The sequence below is a fragment of the Cynoglossus semilaevis genome, chromosome 5 (genome assembly GCF_000523025.1).
Source record: "Cynoglossus semilaevis isolate Cse_v1.0 chromosome 5, Cse_v1.0, whole genome shotgun sequence".
NCBI lineage: Eukaryota > Metazoa > Chordata > Actinopteri > Pleuronectiformes > Cynoglossidae > Cynoglossus > Cynoglossus semilaevis.
Window position 1 is genome coordinate 12843390 of NC_024311.1, and position 10691 is coordinate 12854080.

Sequence of the window (10691 nt, forward strand, 5' to 3'; positions counted from 1 at the left end):
CCAATTTGGATGCGGACTGTATCACTAGTAAAAATATATTAAAAAATCAGACAAATATACAATACTGATCTGATGTGTTTGAAATTACTGACTTTCATTTTCCTTTTGCCCGACTCTACCACAGCCCTGCGCTGGGGCAAAATACGATTTTAAGCGGGCACAATTTTTTTCCCTAAGAGGCTACACCATGAACAGTATGATTTAGCGCCATCTACACATGATGCTATATTTTATTGTTACACATTTTCACTATATTTTCACGTTTGTTTTATTTAATATCAATCTCCAGAGTCCAGATTTGAAATAAAAAGTCTTGTGGTTTTCTATGTTCCCTTTGAGTCTTTGACTTCAAACACTGCTGATGTAAATAATAATAACAGCGCTACTTGAATATATTTATACTTATTCATAATGCAAAACACGATTTTGCTGCAGACGTATGTAGTTACTGAGGATATTTTTCTGTACCCAGTTCCACTTATATGAAAATGGACTCAGCAGTCCAGCTCTCAGTCTGGGGGGATTCTGACACAGAGTTCCACTATGACCACTTCTGCCTTAGCTTTGCACATCTGATATGGCTTGGGTCTTGAAGTTACAGTCCATTGGGACCGTCGTATGCACCACAAGAATGTTTTTCTTCTTCTGCTGCTTACAAGCAAAAGGGGTTTCCAGCTGCTGTGCTACCAATAGTGTTCCAGTCTGAGAGTGGAAGTCCCACTGGACACTGTGTCATTTCTTCTGACACCCATGTGATTGCTGGCATCGGCACAGATGTTCCTGTAGCATATAACAGACAACTGGCTGCTCCATGTACGCCATACTGGAGCGACACTCACCGCAGGCTACACAAGTAAACCTACGTAACATCTCTGCAACGCCTGTCTCCTGGAGCTCAGCCACTGGAGTTTACAGTATATGACTGGAGACATCAACCTGATTCACTTTACACACAGGATGACAATTAAAGCAGGCAGACGCACTTCAACACGTACAAGTGGAGCAATTATTAAACACAACTTCACGGTGGAAATATTTTCCGTTTTTGTAACTTTGTCATTTCAAACACACACACACGCTCTTTCTTTTTTTTTTTCACACTGTCCTCTTTGATTTTAAATGATGGCTGGAACCGAGAGTCTGCAACGTGTGATCCAGTATTTACTGCAGGCATGAAATATTTGAGTCTGGCCATTTATATCAACAGATTTTAGGGCCCTGTTTGCCCGTGCCTTTAGGTCAGCTCTGTGGATTTCCCCCCATATCCTGGATATAAATTCAGGGCGGACAGGGTTATGATGTCATTACTTAATGCCAGACATTACTAGCTGAGCAGCACAAGATGGAAAAGTCATTTCTGATTAATCGCATCTGCCCTGCAATACAGTTTAATTTTCTCTTTCACTACATCTCACAGTGCATCGCAACGCTGCCACTTCCTCTCATCCCAATCCATCTTCCCCTGAATCTTGGGTTCTTCCTCTTAATACTTTTCTCTAATATTACATCTGTGTGCCTTTGTCACTTCCCAACCCTGCGCATTACTCATCTGCATGTAGGTCATGGCTCTTTTTAAGTTGTATCTACTGAAGGCCAAAAAGCTGACTGAAACACAGACCTCATAGCCAATGAATGAAAACAAATACCTCTGGTCTTCAATACAAGCACAAAAAGCTTGTCGTGTAATGAAGGTCATACATATGTACATATACTGTATGTGTATATATATTTATATATACATATATATCTGTGTCTGTGTGAAACGTTGAAGCAGAATGAATGAAACATTTAAGTCATTTAAGTCAAGAAATGTTGTAGTTTTATTTCACCTGAATATATTCCAATGTATTATCAAATGTATTGACATTTCTGGGAAATGGCAATAATTGTCACTCATATTCTAGTCCGAAAAAGTTGTCCTGTATTACAAGTGTTATGCCTCATATCTACACAACCCGTTGTGTGTTGTGTTGTGTTGTGTTGTTGCTGTGGTAATAACTCAGATTTGACACTAAAAGTAGGACAGTGTTACTTAATTTTTTCTGCATAATTCATGTGCCTATCTACCCATCACTGCATATCCTTTCAGGGTTGCAAGATGAACTGCAGCCAGTTAATCCCATCTGACATTTGGTGAGAGGCACACTCCTTCCCAGCCAGGCTATCAAAGGACCTACATACTGAGACAAACAACTTCCCTCACGTAGCTGCTCCTTCACGCTGTCTAATTAACCCAAATCTGCATGTCTTTGTCCTCGTGGAGGAAGCCGCAGTCAAAGAAGAATGACTTTCAGCCTGTGTTTTTTCCAGAGGCCGCTACAGCAGGTCATCGTGACATGTCCACCGTTTTTTAATGTCTCACGCAACTGTCCCCAGTTATATGGGCTTGGAACTGAGTACTTTTTTGGCTGGATTATGAAGGTCAGCCTTGGAGAGTCTCTAGGTCAGTGGCCTATCTGCACACAGCTGGAGTCAAACCTGAGTTTGGAAAATTAATCTGAGGTAATGACAGATTACCCAGAGAGATGGCACAATGTGTATTTTAAAAAAAAACTGAATTGGCACGAGGAGAATCGTTCTTCAGAGATTTATTGTCTGACATCACGCCTGCAAACTACTTTGTGCAACTTTGTTTTTTGCCCACCGGTGTGTAATTGTCTTTTTGCAACAGTTAGACATGTATTTAACTCCTTCAACACAGTATAAAAGAGATCAACCAAGTAAACAGTCTGGAATACACCCACACATCCATTCAAAAACTTTAGCTAAATCAGTGAAATCTTTCACTCTCAACGACAGCTGTTTCCGTGAGACTTAACAAATGAGAGCTCTAGCCTGTTCCAAATATGAGTGTGCAGCGGTGGCACATACAAACAGACAGAAAGTCAAAGTCAATAAAGCAGGAAGAGCCCCTTATCACAGCAGACGTAATCCACACACGTGATCTGACATTTACCACCTTCATGTACAGTGACTGTGGGGAAGGAAATAGAACCCCCTTCAAAAAGGTTGGTATCCAGAGACACAGTAGTCTGCTGAGTACAGCTGTTTCTGTTTGGTTCTGTATTTATACGGTATTTTATGGATGGTTTAGAGACATGGAGGACAACTGGCGTTGGAGTCTGGCAATGGGCTAATTATGCAACATTGACCAATCGTTCAAAATCATGTATCTTTGTGACAACTCTACTTCAAGGTTACTATTCCTGTGAGTTGGTTCTTGACGGTTCAAAAACCGTCTTGTTCTTATTTCCATTTCTTGTCTAAGACATAACCTAAACTTAAATGCTTTACAGCCTTTACAGAATCGACTTCATCTCTCCGTGGCCTCCTGTCTTTATCTCGCCGTCTTTTAAACACACATTCCCAGACTTTTTCTTTGCTCTGCTCTGAACTGTGTGCTCTGCAGTGGCTCACTGTATTGAAGTGTGTGTATTCTTGGGTCTCTCTGGGCAGCTAGAAGGACCCTAAAGTACTTGAAAATCATCAGCACTCCATGAGATACTGTATCTCGCGAGCACACACTCATGCTGACACGCAGCGAGTCTATCTTCCTCCTCTCCAAGTGGACGGGGAAGAAAACAGAAAGTTTTTTTTTTGGTTTTTTTTTTTTGCGTCTACCTTTATTGCATTTCTGTCTGCAACTCCCACATAAAGGCGAGAAGTTCTACCGCTGTAGACTCTGATTCATGTGCGCTGCTTTTCATTTATGCTCTGCTGCCCTGATTATAAAAGTAATTCAATCATTGAAATTAAAAATGTTTTGACAGACGTGAAATGATCTAGATGAGAAACACTGTCGACAAAAGACAATGAGTAATAAAGTAAAAAATGTACAACTACTTCAAGACAACTGTTTGTACTTTACTATTCAGAAGCCTTAAAAGATGTAAAAGAGGAAGTGAGAAATCATGATTGGAATTTATTTCACAGATATGAAAAAAACTAAACAAAATCTATCTGCTAATGTTTTTCTGTCCTTGGTTTTTCTTCCCATTGTTCTTGCTCTGAATGGAAATGTATTTGACCATTATAGAGAAATATTTAAAATGATTCTGCAATTTAATAGAGCTCTGTTGTAAACATAACTAAATCCATAGTTCTTTACTCTTTCCTTAACAAATATATATATAAAAGTTCTAATCCTAACCTCCAACTTTGAACCTCTGTCACTCGAAAGATAGAAAACCACCTCCACTGCAGTGGTTTTACTAAATTTACCCACAAGTAAAACACAGTCAGATATAAGTTTAAAAATGTGCATTTTCATCAACTTTGACATAAATTGTTTTTCTAATGAAAGTCCTCGATGTACACTTTGGGTTATTGTATTGCACAAATACATTTGTGAAATGTTGATTCTTCTTAGACAGAATAGTTTGGACTTTTCCGCCAGATTTTTACTTCCCTCTTGCTCTTCTATTTTTAGGTATTTCATTAGTTTCCCACCGTTTTCCTCAGGGAAAATGTGATACGTGACCTCAGCCACGTATCAACAACAGGTGTGGTCACCTGTGGAGGGAATATTAAAACATATGGTCTGGTCTGATCAGCTATTTCATCAGTGAAAGATGCTCTGGGATACAGGGGAGGGGCAAAAAATGCAACTGATTCAAAGAAGGAAACATACACGTTGATTATTCCAAACATAAAGTTTGTGTTACTGAAAACTGCCAAGAAATACTATCCTCCTCAAGGCTAAGTGAAAATGAGCAAAACAGCTAAACATTTGACCAAAGAAAGTTCTTAAAAAAGTAAACCAAGGACCTGGACAGGACAACTTCTCACATAACTCTAAACAAAAAAATTAGAATGAAGTCAGAAAAACTTACCAAAACAACTATCCACAAAAATGGTTTCGAAATAAAGAAGCACAAAGGAGATAGTTTTACTAAATGCTAGCACGAAAACGGTCACAATCAAAAATAAAAACTAAGCTTCGTTTCATAACGAAGCTAAAGATTCACAAAAGGCTCATCCGAATACCAAATCTGCTACTAAAATTAGCCACAGATATTAAAATAGCTGAACTTGGAAAAGTATTAAAACTTCACCCTAACCTGTTATTAGTCAGGATGAACAAAAAACAGCAAAAACAAACGTTAATGTTAAACAGCAGATGATGGATCAGGTTTGACCAAATGAAATTCTGCTAAATATATTAATCCTAGGCCAGAAAAGGGAGAGACGGGGTCACTTTCTTAATTAGGAAATGGCCTTCCCTGGTGTGTGTGTGTGTTTGTGTGTGTGTCAATGCGAATGAGTGTAAGTGTATGTGTGTGTGGTGTGTGTTGTGAGATTGTTTCTCTAAGTGTTGTGTGTGATTAAAACAAGTGTCTCATAGTCTCAGTGGGAGCTCTCATTCCATTGGTGTGTGTGTTTTCATCTGTGTGTGTGTGTGTGTCTTTTGCACTGATTTTTGCAGAGTGTAATTACTTATATATTAATTACATAAGCTGGAGCTGGGTTTTATGTCAATTATCATCCCAGTTGGACACGCGGATGTTGCCTTAAGTGAACAACCTGTTGATAAATGTCGTGACTCTGTTTGGCACCCAGCAGCACTGTGAACTGTAAATAAGGCCAAAGGTCAAGCATAATCCAATTCTTTACAAACACATTAACCAAAAGGCTGCTTTTACTGTGAATTAAAGGCGCCTGCTGTGAGCAGCGGCAACTTTACACTTTACAAAGTTGTTTTTTTTTATCAGCATTTTAATATGTGCTTAACACAAATAAATGAGTAAATAAATATTAAAAACAAGAGCGCTCCAACATAAATTACTGCAGTTTCAATAGGTTTACGTTGCTTGGCATGACATAAATCTTAACCACTGATATTTAAAAGTCCTCCAGTAAAAACACCGTAATGAGATGCTGGACTGTGACTCTCAAGATCCAGAAGAGCATGGAGGCCTGAGAGTGCTGGGGTTTGGAAGCAAAAGTCAAAGCCATCGCACTTGGTTAGGGGTTCGCAACAAAATCGGTTTTGTTTTATTTTGTTTTTTCAAAGTATTTTTTATTGCTGTTAAATTAGGAAAGAGCCTTGGATTTTATAGCCCATATATCAGAGGCTATATTCTGGGATACTTGACGTGCGTCTCCACAGATTGCGTTCAACGTTGCAGCAGGTGACGAGAAGCAGCTGGACTCATCCCAAACAGCATACGCGCACGTCATCATGTTCACTGACGTGCACCTTTTTTTTGTCCGCAGTCCTATTTTCACCGAAACACCTTCTGCGTTTCTGTAAATGCCTTCATCTGAAAGTCTCACTGCCCAGCAGGGAGATAAAAGTAACACGTGAAGTACATGGACAGAGCTCTGTACGGGAAAGTTTTCTGAGCAGTCCTCATTGATATGAAGCATTCTCCAGCCCCTTTCACTGACTCAATACAAATATATGACTAATCTGGACGTCACTCCAATGCTAATCTGACTCTACAGTAATTCTAATCCTCGCTCCAAAATAAATCTTGACCTTTGGAATACCCTCTCACTCTTTTAGGGGACCTTAAAAAAATGCCCTCATCAACGCAAGGTGTTTGAAAACCAAAGATATTTGTGAAGTTCCAGGTCCCTGAAAACACAGCGATGACAGTAACACATGTACAGACCAGAAATAAACATTGAAAACAGTTTGAAACTATATGTCACTTAATCACAGACGACAAAGATCTGACACTTTTTTATGTGTGAGAGAGAGGGAGAGAGAGAGAGGGGAGTGTGTGTGAGAGAGAGAAAGAGAGGGGAGATTAAGAGAGAAATGCAGAGGGGCTGGCATTTTGAAAGAGCGGGAGGGTGAGTGCACACAGAGAAGCTATTGATAAACAGAGTGACAGTAGCTCCCGTGCACCAAACGAGGAGAATGTTAACACTTCCCTCGCATCCATTCATCCACCGCACTGTCGCCCTCCGTGGTCACAAAATCCCCACCAACACAGACCTGCTGGGCTCCTGACACACAGCATTAAATCCTTGTCATATCATCAGCAGTCTCTCCGCGGCCCGGGAGAGTCCGACTCCACCGAAACCATGTTTCACTACCAACGCAGAGTTCCCTCACTGCACGTCATCCAGACGACATTTCTCCACATCCATTTCCACGACCGTAGACCAGATTTATAAATGTGAGAGATGGATGAGGCCATCTGCGGCCATCAGGTGGCTATCGGTAACTGGGTGTTTGGCTGTGGTCCAGCTGTCAATCAATCATGCGCCGGTTCATATCAGTGTTTTTCACACATACGTGAGACCGAGCCAAGCGACGTGTCCACAGGGACAGTAACATGGTGCTGCGTGTCGGACTCGTCCAAACAGAACCTCAAACGAGCGCCGGGTTTTTACCCAGTTGGTAAAATAACAGATCTTTTCAGTGAGTAACAACAAGGTACCACAAGAAGTAACCGCTGTTAAAATCGACATTTTCATAGCACGTCTTTCAATCTGGGTTTTCAAAAGCCAAACATGATTTCAACCTGTTTTTACCTTTCTACAACACTTAAAGGCTGAAAAACACAAGTATTTTGAACAGAGAAAACTTTATGTTAATATATGTGTTTAATATGCCAGTGGTTCTCAAACTGTGGTAGCGCTCTCTAGTGGTACGTGGGGAAAAATCATATTTTCACATTTACATTTTCAACTGAATAAATCTGAATCATACCACAGTCATGCACAATTAATCCAACATTTAAACATAAACATCTTTATAAACTTTTCTGTGGTTGAAGCTAACATTGAAGGTCTGCGCTGCTGAATTCTAATGTTGGTCATCATGGTGGTGACTCAAGTATTTTAATTATAACATATAAGGGATGGGATGATGGGATATAAAATCCACAGTTAAGGCATCTCCATTAGCAGAGACCGATAACGGAAGCAGTGACACAAACAGCAACAATGGCAACAGAAGAATCTCATGCTAAACTGTAATCTGACTAAACTGTAATCTGACTAAACTGTAATCTGACTAAACTGTAATCTGACTAAACTGTAATCTGACTAAACTGTAATCTGACTAAACTGTAATCTGACTAAACTGTAATCTGACTAAACTGTAATCTGACTAAACTGTAATCTGACTAAACTGTAATCTGACTAAACTGTAATCTGACTAAACTGTAATCTGACTAAACTGTAATCTGACTAAACTGTAATCTGACTAAACTGTAATCTGACTAAACTGTAATCTGACTAAACTGTAATCTGACTAAACTGTAATCTGACTAAACTGTAATCTGACTAAACTGTAATCTGACAGTCATTCCCACATTCACAGCTACTGCTTCAACTCTGCACTGAACTGAAATTTTAGTGTAATTCTCTCTAAATGTTACAAACATGAAAAAGAAAATAAAAAAAAGACATTTACTCATTTTTACTCATGTAAAAAAAAAAATAGGGTAAAAGTAGCCTCAGTGCTTCGACCTTCATTCAGAGAGTTATTAGTTACACAAAACTGAGTCTCCACAAAGTGCATTTGCTATATATATATATATATATATTTTTATTTTTTTATTTTTTTTTCCTCTCATACCCACGACCTGAGGCCGTCCGTGTTTATTTTGAACATAGACACAAAGCGTCCAAAGCAACAGACCTTACACTGAAGCAGATTTAAATGATCTTCTACCTCCTGTTTCCTTTCAGGGTCAGAATCTAAGCAGCCAACAACGAGGATGAGTCCAGTCAGGACAGTTCACCAGCCCTTCACAGGACCACACGTAGAAAAAGAAGAACCAAAAGGACTTCAGAGTAAAATCCTAAGCCTGACTGTTTTTTCTGACTGTGGGGGGAGACGTTGAGAAGAGGCAACAACGTTTCAGGGAGAAAGGGATTAAACTGGCAATCTTTTTTGGAGTAAGGCAAGGGCACATAACACTCATTCACCGCGTGTCCCCGAAGCGCGTGTGTACTTGGGGCACAGGGAAAAATGATTCCAATTTCACGTGGACTTTTGCTCAGATGGTATCAGTTCCATTACGGGGGGCTTCCCTGGGCCACCGCACAGTCCAGCTCCTAAATATATTCTCCGTCTGTTGTAGCCACGGCCCGAGGCCGTCTGTGCTGATTTCGTTTACAGTCACAGAGAGTGAGGAGTTATCTGGCTTAGAGTGAACAAGATTTGTTGGGAGCTCTTTTGTGTTTACACTCAGGACAAACAGGATAAAGTCGGGTTTATTTATTTGTGTGTGAATATCTGCACAGAGGGAAGAGTGGGGGGGGGAGGGGGGGGGCACCGACGAAATGAGAATGCCCATGCTCTACTCCCCAGATGTAATACCAAGTTGGACTCTCTCTCTCTCTCTCTCTCTGTCACACACACACACACACACACACACACTCTGAGACGCTGCATACTGCCTCCTGCTCTCTCCGTCTCCCCAACACTCTCTGTATCTTAAGCACGCACGCCCAGGAGGATACACGCACGTCATATCTAGAGCTGCGGAGCGCACACACGCGCGTACGCAACTCTGTAGCGCACGCGCACACACACACACACACACACACACAAGAGAGGAAAAAAGCTGTCTGCGACCAGAAACGTCACACATGAAGCGCATGTCTTCACTCTGACCAGCAAAATGTCCTGGTTCACACACACACACACACAGCCACAGCCGCGTGACGTCCGTGCACAACCTCAGACAAATGCTCCCCACAAACTCACCCTTGGACGGGCAGAGATCCCCGACGAGGAGCCCCAGCAGCAGCAGGAGAAGCGGGAGGTCGCGTCTTCTGTGTCTGCGCGTCTTCTCCCCAGTCAGGAGCAGCATCGGCGGCAGCTCCGTGCCTCCCAATTCCGTCATGTTGTTGTTAAATAAATCCAAGCAAGCTTATTTCAAAAAGCTTTTGGGTTTTGTTTTTTTTTTTTTTTAATCCCCACCTCGCCGCTCTGCTTGGCTGAAGGAAGCGGAGGGGGGACGCAAAGGAGGGCGGCCGACCCCCTCCTGCTATGTTTCCACCTTTTCCTTGTACAAATATGTGAAAACAGTATGTATCTACACACACGCGCACACACACATACACACGCGCGGGCGCGCGCGCGCAACAGCCGCGGATCAGTCACGAATATCCCACCAGAACTTGTCCATGTTGAGGTTTGGACAGGTGGACCTGTGACGGCTGGACGCTCTGAGACCGGACAACACGCCGCTGCTGTGAGCTGTCATAGCACAGACCGGAGGAGATGAGGAGGAGAGGATGAAGAGGGAGAGAGAGAGAGAGAGAGGGAGAGAGAGAGATGCTGTGGAGGTCCGCACTGCACGGCGAGCCAGCGACGACTGAGAGAGAGGGAGGCAAAAAGCATGAGGGAGAGGGAGGGAGAGAGGGAGGGAGGGAGAGAGAGAGAGGGAGAGAGAGAGATGCTGTGGGGGGCCGCACTGCGCGGCGAGCCAGCGACGACTGAGAGAGAGAGGGGGGCAAAAAGCATGAGGGAGAGGGAGGGAGAGAGAGAGATGCTGTGGAGGGCCGCACTGCACGGCGAGCCAGCGACGACTGAGAGAGAGGGAGGCAAAAAGCATGAGGGAGAGGGAGGGAGAGAGGGAGGGAGGGAGGGAGAGAGAGAGAGGGAGAGAGAGATGCTGTGGGGGGCCGCACTGCACGGCGAGCCAGCGACGACTGAGAGAGAGGGAGGCAAAAAGCATGAGGGAGAGGGAGGGAGAGAGAGAGAGAGAGGGAGAGAG

The 10691-nt window shown here is 42.4% G+C and overlaps 1 protein-coding gene across 3 annotated transcripts in view; it reads right to left on the bottom strand.

Annotated features, from left to right (window-relative positions):
* csmd1a (CUB and Sushi multiple domains 1a) overlaps window positions 1–10271 on the bottom strand; it is a 118802-nt gene extending 108531 nt beyond the window's left edge. For all 3 annotated transcript variants that reach the window (XM_008310575.3, XM_025055646.1, XM_025055645.1), the window contains exon 1: window positions 9677–10271. In XM_008310575.3, coding sequence (XP_008308797.2) covers window positions 9677–9815 — 139 coding nt within the window. In that variant the 5' untranslated portion in view covers window positions 9816–10271. The remainder of the gene's footprint in view (window positions 1–9676) is intronic.
* Between the last annotated feature and the right edge of the window lie 420 nt (window positions 10272–10691).